Source organism: Salvia hispanica, chromosome 5, assembly GCF_029641045.1.
Source record: "Salvia hispanica isolate PSC_SH4W2 chromosome 5, Shi_PSC_v1, whole genome shotgun sequence".
NCBI lineage: Eukaryota > Viridiplantae > Streptophyta > Magnoliopsida > Lamiales > Lamiaceae > Salvia > Salvia hispanica.
The window spans coordinates 20,363,718-20,383,783 of record NC_142696.1 but is presented as its reverse complement, the minus strand read 5'-3'; the positions used below and the strand labels follow the sequence as shown (position 1 = coordinate 20,383,783).

Sequence of the window (20,066 nt, the reverse complement as noted above, 5' to 3'; positions counted from 1 at the left end):
CGGACGTGGGGCTGAGGGGCGAGGACATGGGACGGGTGTGGGCGCCCTTCCCGTTCACTACGGCGGACGTCCGGTCGGACGTCGGCGACGTCCTACCGGGACGTCCGCCATTGGAGACGCTCTAAGTTTAAACTAAAATAGTTAAGTAAAATAATAAAGAAAATACTTACAAATTGTGATTAGTTTGTAAATAAAATAAGTGAAACACTAAAGATAATACTATCTCTATTTCCTAAAAATAAGAATTCTGGAATCAGCACAAATTTTAATACAAATTTGGCAAAATAACAGAGAATAAGAAAAAAAATTAAAGTAAAAAAGAGAGAGAAAAATGGATATTATAAGAAAGATGAAGAGAAAAAATAGTAGGAGCCAATTTCCTAAAATGGAAATTTCTATTTTCAGAATACAAATTAAAAAAAGGAAAAGAGTTTCTATTTTTTGAAAATTGGAAAAAAATAAGAAATTTGTTTTACCACGGGCCCACAGATCATCTAGCGACAAAAATTTTATTTTGGTTAAAACTAGTAGCAGTAGTAGTAGTACTAATTTTTTTGTATAGATGGTCATTAATCGGTCACTAAATGCCGTACGTTGAAATTTAATAGTCCAGTTTTTATATTTCACTCTGTGTTCTATTTGAATCATGCCCTTATTATTAAGACTTTAATGTAACTAATTAAGGTATATAATTTTTTAATTTAATGTGACTTGCGTTAGAAAATAATCAGTGGTAGTGATGGTTGAGTAACAAAATGAATATTGATTCTCAATTTGCAGAATCAGTTTCTTACACCGAATAATTCAAATTAATAGTAGCAAAATTCAACATTACATCCTAGATAAATCACAATACATGATATCTAGTACTAGTATTTACAATTAGGATCTTTATAATCAAACAAACAAAACTCATATATTTCTCTACCACAATTTAGAATAGAAGCAACGGCATATTGAGAAAACTTGATCACTTGCAAAACTTGGGCTTACTCCGAACCCTAAAAACATGCTCTTCACCAGTGAACTTATCGACGGTCACAACCCAGCGGCCGCCCTTCTCCGTCCGGCGACGAGGCAGCGTGGCCCTCCTCACGAGCAGCCCTTCCCCTATTGGTAGCAAATGCGCATCATTACCAAACTCCAAGCCTCCGCACAAAGCATTGTACCCCAAAACCAACGCCTCGCTTCTCGCACTTTCTAGAATCCTCTGGCAGTTTCGGATCCTGCAATCCACTACCACGCAGTCCGCTTCTCTATACTCCCCCGCCAGTAGAAACTCCGCACTCCCCACAACGAACTTCACATCCGCGCCGCTCTCTCCCAGCGCTCGCCTCGACTGCTGCACCTCACTGGCGCCGCCCACGATGCACACCACCTGGCCCCCTGTTTGGTAGGCCGCTGCCACCAGGGCTAAGGTGGTGCAGTCGGCGGCGCCCGAGCATGCAACCACCATGAGGCGAGCGCTGGTGCCTGCCACCAGGGCGGAGATAAACTCCGCCGTGTCTGGCTCCTTGCTTCTCTCTCCCTGCATTACCATTTTCATTACAAATTGGATTTTCAAATAAACAATTAATAGATTTTTATTGTAGGAATGTTTATGCTCACCATTTTTATTGCTCTGAGATAAGCGTTAGTAGCATTTTCAGCAGACCAGACAGCCATTTCCTTTAATTTGATACTACTTATGGTAGAATAATAAATATATTGGAGGGGTATACAAGTACAAACTACTACCACAGTGTTATATATAGTGTGGAGGAGGATAGAAAAAGACAAATGCATTATCCTGTCCCAACTAAAGTGGAAATTTGAAGAAAATTTTGGAGGTATCTATTTGTTAATATGTAGATTATCGATGAGAAGCCATGTATTCAACTTGCTAAAACATTATTAATTGTACCTCCGTATCAACGTCGACGGAATATCTTCAAAAATTAAAAGAAAAGCCAGGAAAATTAATTAATTAATAGAGGCGACATTATTGTTTTCACCTATATTTCTTAATTTGGCCAACACGTAGATCAACGCGTATTCTTCGTAATCACGATATTAATTTAAATAATCCGGATTCATGATTCCGTAGTTACGCACCTATAATTATCAATTATAGTACTAATATTTTAAGAGGCCGTCTGTCAATAAATTTAGCTCATCAAATGCCAAATTAAGTGATTCTTCCCTTCCTTGTTAATAGAGACATTTCTTTTCGGCACGAAGATTAAGAATAGTGTTACGGTCTCAATTTCCAAATCGGTTGTGAGAACAACTTGTGTTGGTGGGTATATGGATTAAATGAGCTCTCTCTCCTAACAGACTAGTCTTTTGAGCTGAGTTCTCTTGTTTAGTTTGTATCAATTGGTGCTTTCATTGAAAGCACAAACGACTCGGAGTGGTAGCCAGACAACGAACTCACCGTGACCAATGAGTATGTTTGGGGCGACTCAGAGTGATGGCTTAGCAAAGAATCCGCCGTGACCAATGAGGACGTTGGCCCTTAAAGGAGGGTCGAATGTTACGGACTTCATTCCCATATAGATTGTGAGAACAATTGATGTGGGGTATATAGATTAAAAATTGGGTTCTCTCTCCTAACAAACTAGTCTTTTGGACTAAGTTCTCCTGTTTAGTCTGTATCAAATAGTCTATTAAGTAGGTGTTGAATAAAGTAATTGAGAATAAAATAAGAAAGATGAAAGTGAAAAAAAAAGTAAAAAAGAGCGTTATTTTTTGCCGAAAATAGAAACAACTCAATTATTTTAGATCTTCCTAAAATAAAAAATTACACAATTAACATGGAATGGAGGGAGTACGTTATTAGCTTTCTCTAAAACATTGGTCTATGTCCAACGAAAAATAACACCTTGAGAAAATCCCAATCTGTAATTATTTACACGTGTGCTTACATATATATTAATGTAATTAAAGATTAGTTTTGTTCCTCACATTTGTACTTGAGGCACACTCTATCGTCTCGTCTTAATTAAATCATAACTGTGATTATTAAAATTAATGAATTTTAATTAGGGTTGGTGAATCTTTATTGAAGAAGATGCATCGTACATTAAGACGTACACAAGTTTTTTTTTCCTTTCTACTTTAGATAAATTTGTTTTTAATTAAAGACAAGTAAATTTTTGGTACATGCAAGTACAATTATTTGAATAATTATCAAGTATAAATTGTATAATGTTGCTAAGAATCTATATATATTAATATTGTATATAGATACACACAATATAATATTCTTGAAAAAATGTTGTAACAAAGATTAAAATATCCCGATCGATGATTTGATTTGTAACAGAGATACCCCAGCTGCAATATTCTTGTCTGCAGTTGTATATGCTATACATAGTTTATTTGTCGTGTCGGAAATTGTGTAATGGTAAGTAAATAGTAAGAAAACAAACATGTTTGAAGACAAGGTATGGAGTTACAGTGTGGATATAATATGTTTCCTAAGGGTTCAGTTTCCCTTTACAAAAAAAAAATATTAGTAGTATTATTATTAGGGTAAAGTTTGTGAGAGACATGGGAGCATGGGCTGAGTATGTTTTTGGTTATGGATAGAGCTTTTAAACTTCTATCCGTTTCGATTTTGGGTGATGGTTCATGTATATATCCTTCGCTTCTACCTAGCTAGGAAGTTCATGTGAGCCTACTTTATCATTTTGTGACAATTTATTGTCTCATTCGAAGATTTTATTTTATTTTTCGAATTGTGCAGAGATCGAAGGTCCTTCATTTAGTTGGTCTTTGATATTTATTATGGCTAAATATCAAAGTATGCTGATACACTATTATGTACTAGTATCTCTATGTTCGCTGCTTATAAGATTTCACATTAGTTTTGGTTGAGGATTAGTTAGGTAGGCACGTATAATAATACCTCTACCTATTAGATGACACTATAATTAATTAATTAATTAAATCTATATACACACAATTATATCAAACACTCCGGGCTTGGTGGTCTGCTATTTTGGGTAGGGGTTGCTCTTTGTTAGTTTTTCTGTTAGAGTAGTTTTGTTGGCTTTTCCTTTGGATTAGGTTAGATGTTTTGTTGGTGTTTTTTGGCTTATTTTTTTTCTACATATTTTGAATTTCTTGCTCGCTAGTGTGCTTGAGCATACTTCTTTATGCAAAAAAAAATATAAAAATAAATTAGAGAGAGCTAGTCTCTTGAGAAAGATGACTTACTTTTTTTTTGGATTATTTCAACCAAGATGTCCGATTATTAAAAATGGAAACACTTTTCTTTCTACTTTATTCTCTCTCTTGTTTTACTCTCTCCACTCCATACACAAAATAAAGATGCATAAATTCTCTTGCAACTCAAGAAATGGATCGTTTTCCTTGGGACGGAGGAGATACATTAAAGTTGTCATTGTGTCAAGATAAGTCGCTCGATCTCAGTGAAATTGAATAATTTTACATTAAAATTTTAATACTCATTTATTTTTTCCATTGCTTTGATTTTTTGCTTTGTTTATTGAGCGAATTTTAGTTACAGAAGTCAAAATAGGGTAGAATAATTTCATGCATTTTTCACATGTTCTACGTCATCACATCATCTATTTGGGATATTCAAAATCTTCAAGTTTTCAAGCCTAATTAACTGGGAGTTCAAGGATAGATGACTACTTTGGCGCTTAGGCATGTGGGTAAAACTTAAAAGAATGGTGCCCGAACTTTCCATTCTCCTCGGCGCAAGTAATGGAAAATTTTAGCGACATCAGAGGATGGGAGACTTCAAGGAGCTGCAAAGAGGTAGTCAAGTTGATTCTAGTTTTTCAGAGATGTTTAGCCTTTTGTTTATGTTATTTTGATTTGTTGCCTGGTTGTGCTTGGTGGTGCTTTCCAAATCTTTCAGTTGGGTCATAGTAGACTATTTGAGATTTTTTGTTTTGATTTTGTCTTGCTCGTTATTTCTCTCACCTGTTTTATGGCTCAAGCCTTGGCTTTGCCCCTCCAATCCTTTACTAAAAAAAAAAGAAAAAAAATCTTCAATATTGATCCACGAAATACGACAGTACTCCCTTCCCTTGTACATAATTATAATATCAAACCTTATCTTAGAATTTTAAAATATTCTACGGTCTTTAATAAAAACTCCTAGTTGAAATCACTTACTGGGCCTAATCAAAATAGGTTGGATGCGCCCGAAATTAACAGGATTGGCCCGCATCGAACTAAAAGAAAGTTAATGACCAGAAATTTTGGGGCCAAACTGACCCCAATCAAATAGTTAACTGAATGATCAAAATTACCTTACCCATTTTCAAACAAATCATTACTTTTGTTTTTCAATTAGATTGTTTCAGACTTTCAGATACTACTATGAGAGTCATTATCATTGCCGCCACAAATCAATCTTGGTGTGTCATGTAGCATTGATAAATTACTCATATTTCAAATAAGCGTAGTGCTTCTCGGTTGATTAGACATTGTAGAAAGACTTCACTTTTAAGCTGCCGAAATACTTCATAAAATTGCCTTATTCATTCAACTTACAAGATATGATTGGATTGATGAATAAAGAAATCATCATATTATTATTAGCACACAGAAAGTCTAAAGAAGAACTCACAAGTCTTTGATCGATCTCGAGTAAGATTGTGTCATAAGGCTCTTCCCGAAATCGAAAAGAGAGGATACGCCGTCTTAAAGTTGGGATTTGGGAGATATTATTATTATTAGGTTACTATTATTGCATCTATAATTTCATTAGGTTTAAAACTGTATACATACCAAATGGTAAAACATCGAATTATTTATGATGTCCTATTGAATATATTTGTTTTTAACACTTCGTTTATTAGTATATATCTAATCTAATGAATAAAAACTTATTGCAATATATTTGTGTTCATTTTCTAATTCACTTCATATTTGTGTCCTATTAAATGAAGTGAATATATTTGTGTCCAATTAAAATTCAAAGTAAAGGCCAAATGTGGTCCCTAACATATGGCTGTTTTATCAATTTGGTCCTTAACATTGTCTTTTTGATTATTTGGTCCCTCACAAATAAACTCGGATCCGAATCGGTCCTCACTTAACAGAACCGTCAAAAAATAGACGGTTATTGCAATTTGACTATATTAAATTACTAATGGTAATTAATTATATCTAATTATAATTCTTAATTCCTATTAAATTACAAATTATTCATTTCATTTTGCAATTGATACTATCTTTTTTCCAATTTTGCTAATAAGAAAAGAATTACAATTAGGTATAATTAATTACCATTAGTAATTTAATATAGTCAAATTGCGGTCATTGTCTATTTTTTGACGGTTCTGTTAAGTGAGAACCGATTCGGGTCCGAGTTTATTTGTGAGGAACCAAATAATCAAAAAGATAATGTTATGGACCAAATTGATAAAACGACCTTATGTTAGGGACCACATTTGGCCTTTACTCTAAAATTCATTTCATTTGTGTCGAGATAAGGCGCTCGATCTCACGGTTGCCAACTTCAACTAAGTTTTCACCGAAAATATCATATTTAGGTCGAGTTCAAACATAACACACAAAATATGAAATTTGTTTTTGTCAATTTTAAAATTCGTGGAAAATACTGAAATTGGGCTAAAGTTATAAGAATCTAATATCCCATTGAAAATGGTCATTTGCTACTTATTACTCCCTCCGTCCCATAAAAATAGAAATTTTTGAGATCAAATAAGTTTTAATGTACAATTGGTATAGTAAAAGAGACGTATAAAGAAAAAATGATTGAAGTATTGTTAGTGAAGAATATGATTCAACGACACATAAAATGTATTGAAGAACGAAATTGAAAAAATAAAACGACAAAACATTAAAATAATATATAAGTTAAATTTCTAATATCTGATAATTTGGATCTTTCGACATTAATAGCCCCACGAAGTTATTTGATTTTTAGACAAGGCATAATATATACCAAGCACCACGATTATTAGTAAAGGCCCTACTAACTACTAAGCACCAATTGTAAAGTTTTCAATTTTCACGAAAAACTTCCAATCACAATAAAACATACTTGCAGTATATATTACCATAGATTAGTTCAATATAATCACTAAAATATTATATTAAATAAAATCAGAAAATGATTTGATATGATTCAATTGAATCCAATTATGCTTACCACTTCTGTATGACTGTATAGTATCATGCCACTACTTTTATGCAATTATATTGTACATTAGTGTTGCAAGGAAATGGAGAATCTTTGATTTTTTTTCTACTCATTTCTTTATCAGCTCCTTATAACTAGCTCTATTAATTTCGATGCACCTATATCGCTAATAGATTAAATTACACAATTAATGGTGATCGGCCAAGAAATTATGGAAACATTATACCGATAGTCGTGCAATTTTTAGACTTTTTCTATTCCTTTTTATTTATGTTTATGTACTTTTTGTTTAGGTTGTAAACACATTTATTGTACAACGAGACCGGACAAGAAAATGAAAGTACTAACTATAATGTGTGATTTTTGAGAAACACAATATAGTAGTATTTATTTAAATGCTGCAAATTAAAAAAAAAAGAGTATGTAGTCATACAATGATACAAACAATTTTATCTATATTTAAATGCTGCAAATTAAAAAAAATGTATGTGGTCATACAATGATACAAATATGATGAAAATATACTTAAAGCTACATATAGTGTAAAAAAGTACTAGGTCTCACTCATGTTGTGGGTGTATTGGTCTAATAATAAAATAATTAATGTTTATAAATTTTGAATTTGAGTTTATTATGATACCACTGTACAATGGTAAATGTCTCGCTAGATATATAAGAGCATCAGCAACGCGTCTCGTTGCCATTCCTATCTCGTCCCGCAGAGACGAGACGGCGATGAGACGCAGTTGCAAACACCATCTCGTCTCGTCAGGATGAGCCATCCCGTTCCGTGTCGCGCGCGGAAGGGCATCGCGACGAGCTGTCTCGCCACGTGCCAGCACCACGTGGCGCGCTGGCGCTAGGCGTGACGCCCACTCGCCGGCCGGCGAGTGGGTGTCGTTTATATCCATTAAAATTGATTTTTTTTATTTTTTTTAAATCAGAAAAAATTCAAAAATTAAAAAATATATATAAAAAAAATCTAAAAACTATACTAGCCATTTTTTTTCAAATTTGTAATTTTTTTTCAATTTTTTAAAGCCTTCAATCACTTCTATAAATACCAAATCATTCCCACATATTATCCACCATAAAAAAAACTCTCTATTCTCACTCAATTTTTTTAGTGGTGAGTTTTTTTTTGTTTTTTTTTATGATTTTAATCATGTGTTTTTATTTTTTTAGGGTTTTAATTATGTATTTTTTATATTTTTAGGATTTTAAATTGTAATTTTATTTTATTTAATGAAGTGTGTTTTTTATTAATTGGATTTTTTGAAAATAAAAATAAAAAATGAAATTGAATAGATAGTTAAGAGATGAGATGGTTAAGAGATGGATGGATGTATGTGCTGTCTCTTAGTTAAGAGATGGAGTGAAAAAGTACAGTGGGGCCCATGAATAGTGAAGAGATGAGGGGTTAAGAGACGGATAAGAGACACCGTTGTGAATGTCCTAATTGGATTTGAAGATCAATATTAAAATATGAAATACTCTCTCCGTCCGCCATTAGGAGTCTTATTTGTGAGCGGCACGGGTTTTAAGAAACGTTAAGAGAAGTGGGTGGAAAAAAAGTTAATGGAATAGAGGTCCCACTTGTATATATTAAGTTGAATAAAATATAAGTGGAATGAGCTAATGGAAAGCGTGACCCTATTATCATTTATTATAAAAATGAACCGAGACTCTTATTCGCAAACGGATTAAAATAGAAAAACAAGACTCCTCCTATTAGTACATTTGCCATCACTGTACAATATTAGTACACGTCCGATCCTCTCAAAAATGATTCGTGAGATTTAGTCAGTTTGTTATTTAATCTGTTCTTTTGTTTGGTTAGCAATAACATGTTTGGTTAGCAATAACAGTTTAGTAGATTTTTTAATACATTCTCAAAATGAAAGAACTCCTGAAATACTATTTTCATTGGAGCATGAAATTTTATAAAAAAAAAATAAATATGATGCAAGAACTCCTGAAATACTATTTTCATTGGAATATGAAATTTTATGAAGAAAAAATAAATATGATAGTTATTTCTCTTTACCTCTTCATTTACTTTTTTTTTTTTTTGAGATGCTATAGTAGAATGATAAGCTTCAATTTATTTTAGTGTTAAGTATTTTATATCACACGATATCAGAATTATTAAATTAAGAATGCCAAACTTTATCTTAGTTTTATTTTAAAATTTGATTTGTTGGATTAAGAAGTCGTTAATCAATTTGCAATTAATACTTAATTTACTGCTTCTCCGGTCTGCTCTATTTCAATAAATCCAAATACTCATTCACCTAACAAATACTCTATTTACTGCAAATCAACTATTCTTTTAGAATAATGATTGCTTCACCTTAATTGACGGTGCTCTATATATTTTTAATTACCAACTACTACTATAATACTAGAATAAAATATAAAATAGTGAAAATTTATATGCACGATTTAATAGCAGTGTTTCTGTTAAGAAGAAACGTAGAATACGCGTTTATTGACAGTGTTGAGAGACGAAAAACACTGGACTTAATGATTGATTTGAGATTTCACTAATTTGAATCACAGAAAGCATGAAGTCTAGTACTATAATTCACACACAAGTGGGATATGAGATATTATGTAGGGAGTAGTAGAATGCAAAATGATTGAAGCTAGTTTCACTTTAACAAAAGAAGTTGAGCAACGCTGGTATTAGCCTACTAAACCAATAGCATCTAAAATAGTTCTTTTTGCACCATCATTCTATTCTTCTCTCTCTTGTTTGGTGAGCAGTCATCGCTTGCCGACACATTAGTTAGCAACTGCCGTAGGTAGAGAAGGATACAACCATCATTAAGGTTCATGCTGCAATCATCTGTTGTGCACAGTGAAAGCAAATTTGGAGTAAAAAACCTCATTAATTTTGACACTCAAAAACAGTTGGATACGCCAAAACAAGGCCAAATGAAAACACCCCCTGTCCTAACCAGACATTGCAGGTGGTGGTAGAATAAAGAGCACCAAAAGAAGAAACACACAAAGTGTAGCTATTATGACCCCATCCCCATAGCTATTATGACCCCATCCCCATATCACTATGACTATGAGCTCTTACTTGTATTTTCCCAACTTTTGCTACTACTATTTTCCATCATGGAAAGGAATAATCATACACTTACTTTTACTTGATTGCAACCTTTTACGTGACTGGTGCCGTGATGCCTGCACAACCCCAGCCCGACCACATCTCCTCCATGTCTGAGTAGAACAGCTTTCGAGTTCGTTGCTGCATCCATTTCAAAGCATAAAATGGGGTGATTTTGCATCTCACTATTGCTTCAAAAAACTTGTGTTGCAATCATGTACAAGTAATTGATCAAGAAAAAGTGTGCACCTTACCTTGACCACAAAGAAGAGAGTAGCTCAAACCTTCTCTTTCACCATTGACAGCTTAAAGCTATACTTTTGTGATAGACCTCCACCATCTTTGGTGGGGCTATGACTTAGACAAGAATGAAAATGCTTCTTTACAACTGAATTTCTGTTTCTTCATCTTTTACAATAATATTTTACATCACAGTGAGCTTAAGAAAGTTGTGAAAGCTTAATTTTGAGATATCAGTGGACCATAACAGTGTGCATGGCTTCATCAACTATATGAAAACACTCATCTTATTAACATAGCAAAGCCTCTAACATTCAACAATATCATGTTTTAAAATTCATATTAGTAACTACAAACAAGAATGCATTTGCTATCTACACAACAATAATACCATAAATGATAACCCTCCTCCCTCCCAAACCTATATATCCTTCATATGGACCTAACTCCAGATTCAACAAACCAAAGAAAACTGAAAGAAAGGAAACAATAAATATCAATTAAATCCTACAACAACAATTCTACAAAGTTAACCAACAGAGACACTAGGTAGAAGGTGTATCTGCTAGAACCTCGTTCAGCATGACGTCATCGCCATATATGGAGCCAAAAAGCTCTGCATCCTTTTCTTCAGGACTGGAGTAGTCCTGTCTCTCGAGCTTTGCATGAGCTGCGACAAATATTAGCTTCTGAGCCCTATCCGAACCCGATCTCGAATTTCCTTGTCTACAAAACCACCTTGTGAACGATGAATCATGTTTGATTCCACACGAGGTCGCTTGAAGGAAAAGAAGCCTGACTGCAACTTTACTCAATATCTTAAAATCTTTGAGGTATGTTTCCCAGACAAGCCTACTGCCCTGGGGATTGGCAACTTTCAGTTTCCCCGTCACAGCATCATGCTGTCTTACCTGAACTGCCTGAGCATATAGTGGGTCCAAACCATCTGATCTCCACTTCATTAGTTCCATTAAAGCAATATGAGCTTCCTCCCTTGAAACCAGCCGCGTCACAAGCTTGTCAACGTCCTTCTCTTGCTCGTGTGTCAAGCACTTAAAAGGCGGAAGATACTTCCCACTAGCATCTCTGACCAAATACAAAGGATCAAGAATAAATGCAGCCGACCACGCTGGATGATACACCTTTCTGAATCGCCTTTCGAGAATCTTCTCCACAGGTCCTTCAGCAATGTCATTTTTTGTGCACCACTCCTTTATTTTAGCCCTCAGTTCCTCCCAAAGAGGGAGACACTGCCCAACTGACGGCCTCTCAGCCTCAATTTCTTCAGCCATCGCCACGATCATTTTCACTAGCGAATGAGCAGCCTCAACGTGTCTCCAGAATCCAACATCCTGAATCACAGCTGCAACCTCCCCACCACAAACATCCAATAAGGCAACTTTACACGAATCATCCGATACAATTAGGTTCAGAATTCTAGAGCAGCTCAATAAATCATCCAGCATTGCAATAAAAGGAGACCAAATCTTTGAGATTTCACATTTAGGATGAGGCACTCTAATAAATCCAGCAATGTCATACCCTTGCAGCCTAAACCTGTGGAAACTATTCCTAATCTGCGGAGTGGAATTGATGAGGCTAGCAATTTTTGTACAATTATCACTTACAGTCTTAAACAATGGAAGCTCTCTATACAAGTCCTTTATCAAACTAAAGAATCCTTGAACCTGACAAGATAAATTGATCATCCAATGATTCTGGAGTTCTAAATTCCTCAATGCTTTAGCTTTATACTTATCTGAAACGACCCCAACACATCTCTGCACATTGCCACCACAAACCCCTTGGATAGTCTCCCACAGAACCTCCTCCGCATACTGTGATGGCACGGCTGCACCATCAACGCTCATGGCCTTCCGGAAAATGGCTGTCCTGTTGGGAAGGTTCACCGTGAACTTAACCAAACGCTGGCTCCCAACACCGGCCTTCCACCCATCACAAGCAAGCTGAAAGAATGCTGCATCAGAAATCCTAGCTTCTGAGTCCATCCTAGCATGGTCAAACTTGGATTCGAGCCTCGAGCTCAAGAAGTCCATGTTCAAGGCCGCAGGAAACCCAAGCTGGTTAAGGAAAGCCCTGAACTTGGGATGTTCAAGGCTTGAAAAGGAGACCACCCCACATGAGTCGTAAAACCAGTCTCCCAAAGCATCAAACGATCTCTTCACTTGACTCGTGCTCAAGGCCGGGCTAGGCGAGGAGCCCCCGGGGCTCTTGAGCTTCTTCACACTGCTCTCCAGCCGCGCCAACGGCCCGTAATCCTCCTTCCCGCCGGACAACTGGAGCGGCTTCAGATAGAGAGGCGGAGCAGGGAGAAAGCTCACCTCATTGGTAAGGAAACGCGAGGGATCAACCATGTTAAGCGGGCACACATCTAGGGAAGCATCAACGGATTCTTGAGACTGCAAGCATCGCTTGCGATTACTACTCTTGCGAGCGGTGGGCGAGGCCAGAGGGGGAAGCTGCAGCATTGAGTTGAAATTGGGACAAGTCCCCTTCTTGAGATGCTCGGTGGCAGTTCTTGACGGGTTTGATGCGGAGAAGGCGGCGTTGCAGAGAGTGCATTTCAGCTTCACGGCTTTGGGCGGTTTCATATCACTCTCCCGTATGAGAATTGGCTCGAGATGGGCCCAGTACCAAGCGCCTTTGCCCTTCACCGCCTTTGTACGGACGGCTGCGAGGCCTTCATAGCGCTTGAAAACCGCCTTCGCCGCCGCGTCTTCGATTGGGATTGAATTTGAAGCATTAGACATTTTGAAGCAGGCTTTAGTGGGATGAGTTCATCATTGACGTGGGATTGGGGGGGGCGGCGGCCGTCATTTTAGCCGCAGAGAGAGAAGGGAACAAGTGTACGGGAAAATGGGACAAGGGGAAGGAAGGAAGGAAGGAGAAGATACGGTGTGCAGAATCATGTAGAGAGAGAGATTGGAGAAATGGGAGATGATGATGGAGGAGTGGGTGTCTGTGAATGTAAATTAGAGTATTTAATTAATGTTTATAGAAGGTGGGTATTTTATTTGCTGATAAAGGCGCGTGTGAGGAATCCACGAATCAGAGCTTTAAGATTTGTCAAAAAGGTGGGGGCCCAATACAACAAGCCAATTAGATTCACTTACTAGTCAACTCTAGCACTCGTTTACTGACATGTCATCTATTTTACAATGGCTTCAAATTTTTCATGTTTCTAATATTATTACATCACTCATCACTGATTCCTTTAATTTGTATCTATAACTTTATAAACCTATACTAAATTTTATTTTAGTTTTTTATTTTATTTTTTAATTATCATCCATTTTAAAAAATTATACTCCTATGTTCCATACAAATAAACCACTGTTTTGCATGGATTTTAATACATAATTAATAAAATAAAAAAGAAATAGATTAAAAAGTGATTAAAATATACTAGTTGAGAAATTAGAAGTTGCTCTTATTATAAGACAACTCAAATAGCGAAAATGGTACTTATGGAATTATATGAGTATAATACTATAAATAATAAAAGTATTCAATTAAAATTTACTCCCACGTAAATAAATGTAACATCTTTTACCTCCTCGAGTTTTAAAAAATTGTCTGACTTAATAAAATAAAGTGGTAGAAATAATTAATGGAAGATGGATTCCTACTTTTATATTGATTTTATAATAAAATGTGAATGCAGTGTGGGTTAGTGGAATATATGGTTCAATTGCTAAAACTAGTAAAAGTGAAATTAGAATTATAATGGCAGACGGATGAAATATTCCATAAATATAAAGTGTATTGATAATCACCACTAGGGATGTCAATTCAACTCAAAACCCGTGGGCCGGCCCGAACAACCCGGTAATATGAGTGGGTTAGGGCCATAATTTTATTACCCGAATACAAAACGGGCTAAACTGGTTGGCCCGAATGGGTTGACGGGTTAAACGAGTCGGCCCAATGGGTTGTGAGTTTTAATTATAAAATATTAAGTTTTAGGGGTTTTTTTATATTTTTGAATCCTCAATTTTCATTCTACACAATCATTAGTTTTTTCACTCGATCCCACAATATCAGCTTTCAAGTTTCATTTCAACTCATTATTGCACCGATCCCACAATATCAACTTTCAAGTTCCATCTCAACTCATTATTGCACCGTTCTATCATCCGCCACTAGTGTCTTACCACTACCAAAGCCAAGATAAAATTAAGAACTAACCCATTAAAATCTTAATATATTTATCATTTTAATAATGATTCATGTAAGATATGATTTTTAATTTTCGTAAAGAATTAGTTACGAACAATGCCATAATAATGACACGAACACAAGCTTTAATTTATATTGTAGTTGATCAAGATGAAAGACTTCTTTTCAAGTACTCCCTCCGTCCCCTATTAGGAGTCACTCTTTGACCGGACACGGATTTTAAGAAATGTAAAGAAAAGTTGGTTGAAAAAGTTAGTGGAATGTGAGACCCATTTTTTTATATTGGTTTTATAATAAAATGTGAGTGAATTAAGTTAGTGGAATGTGAGACCTATTTACTATTTATGGTAAAAATGATGCGTGACTCTTAATTGGGGACGGACCGAAATGGAAAGGTGTGACTCTTAATGGGGGACGGAGGGAGTATTATTGAAGAAAACTATGAAAATTTGAAGATTTTATATGATTTTAAACTAAAAGGAAAAAAGTATCTAAAATTAAAATAATTTATAGAAGAAAATTTTGATACAAGAGATTATTTTCGAAAGTTTTTAGGCCCGAATAGCCCGATGGGTTAGCCCAAAACCCGACGGGTTAGGGTTAGGGTTGAAAATTCATGACCCGAAAAATCTATAACCCGAATGGCCCACACCCAAATAACCCGACGACCTGTGTAGGCTGGCCCTAACCCGAACGGATTAGCCCGATTGACATCCCTAATCACCACTACCATCATTTTGTAAACTTATAACCTTCAAGATGATTCAATTTGTGAATGAACTTCTGATCTTCAAATAACCAATGAGCCTATAATTTTTGATCAAATTATATAACGGCATTTATATTCTAACCTAGCCAACCTGTTTACCAAGTAGGTCCGGCTAAGCTGAGCTTAAATATATACTCATATTCATTTATGAAAAATAATTTTATTTGTAGATGATACTCCACATGTTTTAAGTATGAGAGAAAAATAAAAATAAATAAACAAAATTGGAATGAAAAATTAAATTTTCATAAATAAAATGAGACTAATTTAAATGGAGTAATCAAAATAAATTAGATGAAGTACAAAAAAAGTCCAAATGGATCTGCGGCAAGCTCAACCCAGAGCAGGAGCGGCCCACTTAATATATACGGAGTAAAAAAAAAAAGACAAATAATAATAATAATAAAAAAAAAGAAATTCCGTGGTAGGGTTTAACACTACCTTGTTGCCATCCCTGAGGTCTTACGCAAAACCGCAGTCGGCATTTGAATTGCGCCACAACAATGGCTTTTTGGGGTATACACTCAATCAATTCTTTATCTTTTTAGTTTCATCGTTTAATTAGAGCGTTATAGACAATCTACTATTCTTCACACTTGACAGATTTGTCTTTTTTGGACAATCAGGGATTGAAGTAAAACCAGGAGAACCGTACGTTTTGTCTGATGAGGAGAGAGGAAGGCTTCATGTGACTCAGGTTTGTCGAGTTTGAATTTGGCATTACTTTTACCTATCTACTGTATTTGTTTTTGCAGAAAACGTGTTTATTATTTTACTGTTTAGTTTCATATGTTCAAATTGAAGAGTATTCAGTTTAAAACTGTGAGTTTAATCATTGTTTGATTTGTTTCCAGGCCACATTAGGATCAGGGGCATCGACTAAGAAGAGCATTTTACAGTGTGAAGTGGGAGATAAAAAGCCAATTTACCTGTGCTCCTTGTTGCCCGATAAACTCGAGACATGCCCGTTGAACCTCGAGTTTGAGGAAGACGAAGAAGTTACCTTCTCGATCATTGGTCCTCAGAGTGTGCATCTCTCTGGTTTCTTTTATGGTGATGAATCTGATGACGAGGATGAATCTGATGAAGATGGTTATGGATGGTATCCTTTTAGTGTTGTAGCTAAATTAATTGGACTCCATATATTTGGTGGTATGACTATAATATTGTATTTGGCCCCTTTCTTGCTTTGCAATGAAACAAGCTAGATGGGTTGTCCGAAGAAAAGGAAGTAGCATTATTTGGTCTACTTTTGCATTCTTTTTTGTTTTTGTGTGTGTTTTTTTTTTCCTGTTTTCTTTAACTTGTGAAGCAATCTCTATGAGGATGATGCAGTGGGGATTGGTTCTGAAGATGAGGAAGGTTTTGACTATGATTCTGAAGATGAAGAAGATGAGGACTATTCTGAGGATGACCTCTGCTGCGAGTACCCCCATTCACCTGTTCGCAACAGTGGAGGTATTTTTTTTATAGAATATTCAACTTAATATGCTCTTGGTCAGATTATATTTAGTTTGACAATTAAGATGGGTTATTTGTTCTTAATAATCAGACATACACCTGCACGTTTGCACCTAGCGGCTGAATTGCGTTTCTGAGCAAGGATGTTTACATAGCAATAGTATTTTAGATAGGTCGTCAAACTGCTTAGAGTTTAATGATGTTGCAGTCTCGAGCTGTTGTATATAGCTCGAATGAGTTAAAGTTGAAAAAATTCGACCGTAACTATAAGGTTGGTAATACAAAAGAATTTTGTGCTAGGATGGCTGCTTGAGCTCGCCCCAGCTCCCTACCTAGTTGTAGAGTCAAGTGCACGTGGGGGGTGGGGATGTTGGACCAAGTTAATTGATTCCCCCTTGTGAAACAAGATGGTTGATATATTAAGAGAAATGTTAAAGGCGGCTTTTATTATTTGCATGAGAATTTCAAGGGTCATTTAACATTTTCATGTTGAAGGTGCTCCATACACAACTGAGTTTTTCATACTGTTTGATCTTAAAAGTTCACCCTAGGGGTTTAACTTTTAAGGGAAGAAGTTTTGCCTTTGACAGCCAAATGCATATGTTTTGAAATTGCTACTTAAGTCTGGAAGTCCTGATCTTGTTTCATAGATAATGCTGATCTTAGTTTTCTATGTAAGATTACCTCAGTTTACGCTTTACTGATTTTTCTTCTGTTTTCCGTTAATCTTGACAGTGAAAATTGAAGAGATAGTGGATGAAGGAAAGCCGAGTGAGGATAATGGCATATCTAAAAAAGCGAAGAAGAAGAAAACTGGTATAAATGAAAACGTCAACAGCCAGATTGTTCCTAAGGCTGGAACTAGTGTTTCCGTCCTTGAAAGTGAAGATGAAGATGGTTTTCCTGTACATGCATGTGATAAAAAATCTGAAGCAAGCCTAGATAAAACTGCACATGAAAGTATTCCTAAAAAATCCCAGAACAAGAGTGATAAAGCAGATGCTGCTTCTGAGAGGAACTTGAAAAGAAAGAGTGGTGCTGTAGATCAAGATGAACAACCTGCAAGGTAGGGTATACTTCAAGCGACTGCATTAGCTGAACTTGTGAATCTACTGCTGATTAGGATTCAGAAGGTTTTCATTTGAGGACATTTTTAAAAGTTATTTTTATAAGTTTATCTGCTTTTGCTATTTGCAGCGAAATTGAACCACACAGTTCTTCTGCCGAACCTGACACCACCAAAACTAAAAAACTAAACAAGAACAAGAAGAAAAAGGTAGTAGAGAAATTAGACAGTTCCATGGAAAATAGAAAATCAGATTCTGAAGTTATGGCAAAGTCTCCAGTACCTGAATTGGGAAGTGATCTCAAACCATCTTCTGAAAAGTGAGATTCTCCTCATTAACTCATAATGTTCCATAGCAAGTTGCATTGATTGTTTGTGATACATGTGCAGATGACAGATTATTTGTCTAAAGTACTTTTGAAGTTTATCAAAATTGCTTTCTGTATTCGATTCATGGATTAATACTATACAACAGAAACATGCATCACTAGACACATAGTTTCCAACTTTAGCTGCTGAAAGCCTGTACTTGTGTTTTGAGTTTCGGAGATGAAAGACTTTGTGCTTTTTACTGGGCAATTCATCTTTCATCACTGGCCAGTTTTTGGTTTGATGCATTTACTTGGTCTTAAATCCTGATGGTATCTCCGATATTAATGTCACAGGAAAAAAGAAAAGAAAAAGAACAAACAAAACAAAGTCCAAGAAAATGCACAGACTCCGAGTGCAGGAAAAGTAGTGGATAAAAATGAAACTGACTTGGAGAAACAAGTGAATGGAGGAGCATCGAAATCACTACAAGTGAGGACATTCCCGAATGGTCTGGTAATTGAGGAGTTGGCAATGGGTAGGCCTGATGGAAAAAGAGCTTCTCCAGGGAAAAAGGTGAATTGACAACTTTTTTTCTGATCTTTTTGAAAATGAGTTTGCACCTAAATATGCAAATGCTGTTCGTTGGGAGTGCCAATTGTTCTGTGTTTCACGACACTCTGATCTGTTGTTGTGTGCAGGTTAGTGTCCATTACATTGGGAAGCTGCAGAAAAATGGAAAAATCTTTGACTCAAACATCAGAAAAGCACCCTTTAAGTTTCGCCTAGGTACACCATCTCTTAAGAAAATTTGTTATCTATACAACATTTTGATATTTACCTTTTCCATTTTAAGTATGTTCATCATGGTGCAGGTATTGGCCAAGTTATTAAGGGATGGGATGTTGGTGTAAATGGTAACTATTGCTAAGTTAATGAATGCACGATGTTGGAAATATTTACCTGTTTCTATTATGTAATGAATTAAATTTATTTGAATGAGCAGGCATGCGCGTTGGGGACAAAAGAAGACTTACAATCCCTCCAGCTATGGGGTATGATATCTTCTTCCATATTTATATTGAATGATGTAGTACTAAAAATGGAAGGTTTGGTGACTGAAAACCCAAACTTTAGCCCTTCCCCACCACTGTAAGGTGGCCTAAAAGTGCAAAATTAAATTTATGAGAATAGAAACAGGATGAATGCGTGAATGTGCTTGTATTCATAGTGCCACCAAACTTGAACATCTAGATAATGAAATAGTATAAGAAAGAAGTCTGAGTGATGCACAGTTATAGAATTAGGAGGTTATTTGTTGCATAACAATAGAATCTTTAATTAATATTTGTTGTAATATGCAGCTATGGTCCCAAAGGATGTCCTCCAGCAATACCTCCCAACTCATGGCTGGTGTTTGATGTGGAGCTGGTAGATGCCAACTAAGCAACTCTACCTTGTATCATTAAATTTTGTTCTTTCACCTATGTCTTGTATTTATGGTGTATCCCAAGTTTGCGAATGATATTTTGAATTTAGGGTTTAAATTTAATGCATTTCATGTCACCAGTAAATCAGTAATAAGGAATTAGATGGCTAGAAAATATACTCCTACTAAGAAAAGATTACACGGATGGCAAAAGAAAAGATGAGAAATATAATCACATTATTAGCCTATGATGGAGTAATGAAAAAGACTGAAAATATTGAATTCTGCTCCTCTATTTCAATGAACGAAGAGATTAATTTTGAATAATACTCCTTT

The 20,066-nt window shown here is 35.7% G+C and overlaps 3 protein-coding genes across 4 annotated transcripts; 1 reads left to right on the top strand and 2 right to left on the bottom strand.

The window, feature by feature from the left end:
* Positions 1-813: 813 nt before the first annotated feature.
* Positions 814-1,665, bottom strand: LOC125186607 (uncharacterized). The gene is made up of 2 exons (XM_048083006.2): positions 1,609-1,665; positions 814-1,528 (listed from the first exon to the last, which is right to left on the bottom strand). Exons 1-2 carry the CDS (start codon positions 1,663-1,665, stop codon positions 971-973), a joined length of 615 nt encoding a protein of 204 aa, XP_047938963.1. The 3' UTR covers positions 814-970.
* An 8,099-nt stretch (positions 1,666-9,764) lies between these two features.
* Positions 9,765-13,485, bottom strand: LOC125191065 (uncharacterized). 2 transcript variants are annotated; one of them, XM_089059635.1, is made up of 3 exons: positions 11,069-13,485; positions 10,291-10,397; positions 9,765-9,986 (listed from the first exon to the last, which is right to left on the bottom strand). In XM_089059635.1, the coding sequence occupies exons 1-2, from the start codon at positions 13,265-13,267 to the stop codon at positions 10,311-10,313; spliced, it is 2,286 nt and encodes a 761-aa protein (XP_088915761.1). In that variant the 5' UTR covers positions 13,268-13,485; the 3' UTR covers positions 9,765-9,986; positions 10,291-10,310. The 2 variants fall into 2 exon arrangements, with proteins under 2 accessions (XP_088915761.1, XP_047944483.1); XM_048088526.2 differs by lacking the exons at positions 9,765-9,986; positions 10,291-10,397 and having other exon boundaries at positions 10,784-13,485.
* Positions 13,486-15,854: 2,369 nt separating this feature from the next.
* On the top strand, positions 15,855-19,857 carry LOC125189236 (peptidyl-prolyl cis-trans isomerase FKBP53-like). The gene is made up of 11 exons (XM_048086533.2): positions 15,855-15,981; positions 16,092-16,162; positions 16,320-16,567; positions 16,778-16,923; positions 17,662-17,992; positions 18,124-18,312; positions 18,658-18,877; positions 19,003-19,090; positions 19,177-19,218; positions 19,308-19,356; positions 19,666-19,857. The coding sequence occupies exons 1-11, from the start codon at positions 15,969-15,971 to the stop codon at positions 19,745-19,747; spliced, it is 1,479 nt and encodes a 492-aa protein (XP_047942490.1). The 5' UTR covers positions 15,855-15,968; the 3' UTR covers positions 19,748-19,857.
* The last annotated feature ends 209 nt before the right edge of the window (positions 19,858-20,066 follow it).

What these genes read in the sequence shown, in the direction of transcription:
- LOC125191065 (XM_089059635.1), bottom strand. Translation starts at nt 13,267, where the DNA reads ATGTCTAATGCTTCAAATTCAATCCCAATCGAAGACGCGGCGGCGAAG. An exon ending in ATGACGTCATGCTGAACGAG is followed by an intron (nt 10,398 to 11,068) that starts GTTCTAGCAGAT and finishes AAATGGATGCAG; the next exon opens with CAACGAACTCGAAAGCTGTT.
- LOC125186607 (XM_048083006.2), bottom strand. Translation starts at nt 1,665, where the DNA reads ATGGCTGTCTGGTCTGCTGAAAATGCTACTAACGCTTATCTCAGAGCA. An exon ending in ATCTCAGAGCAATAAAAATG is followed by an intron (nt 1,529 to 1,608) that starts GTGAGCATAAAC and finishes ATGGTAATGCAG; the next exon opens with GGAGAGAGAAGCAAGGAGCC.
- LOC125189236 (XM_048086533.2), top strand. An exon ending in GATGAAGATGGTTATGGATG is followed by an intron (nt 16,568 to 16,777) that starts GTATCCTTTTAG and finishes TAACTTGTGAAG; the next exon opens with CAATCTCTATGAGGATGATG. An exon ending in GAGCTTCTCCAGGGAAAAAG is followed by an intron (nt 18,878 to 19,002) that starts GTGAATTGACAA and finishes TGTTGTGTGCAG; the next exon opens with GTTAGTGTCCATTACATTGG.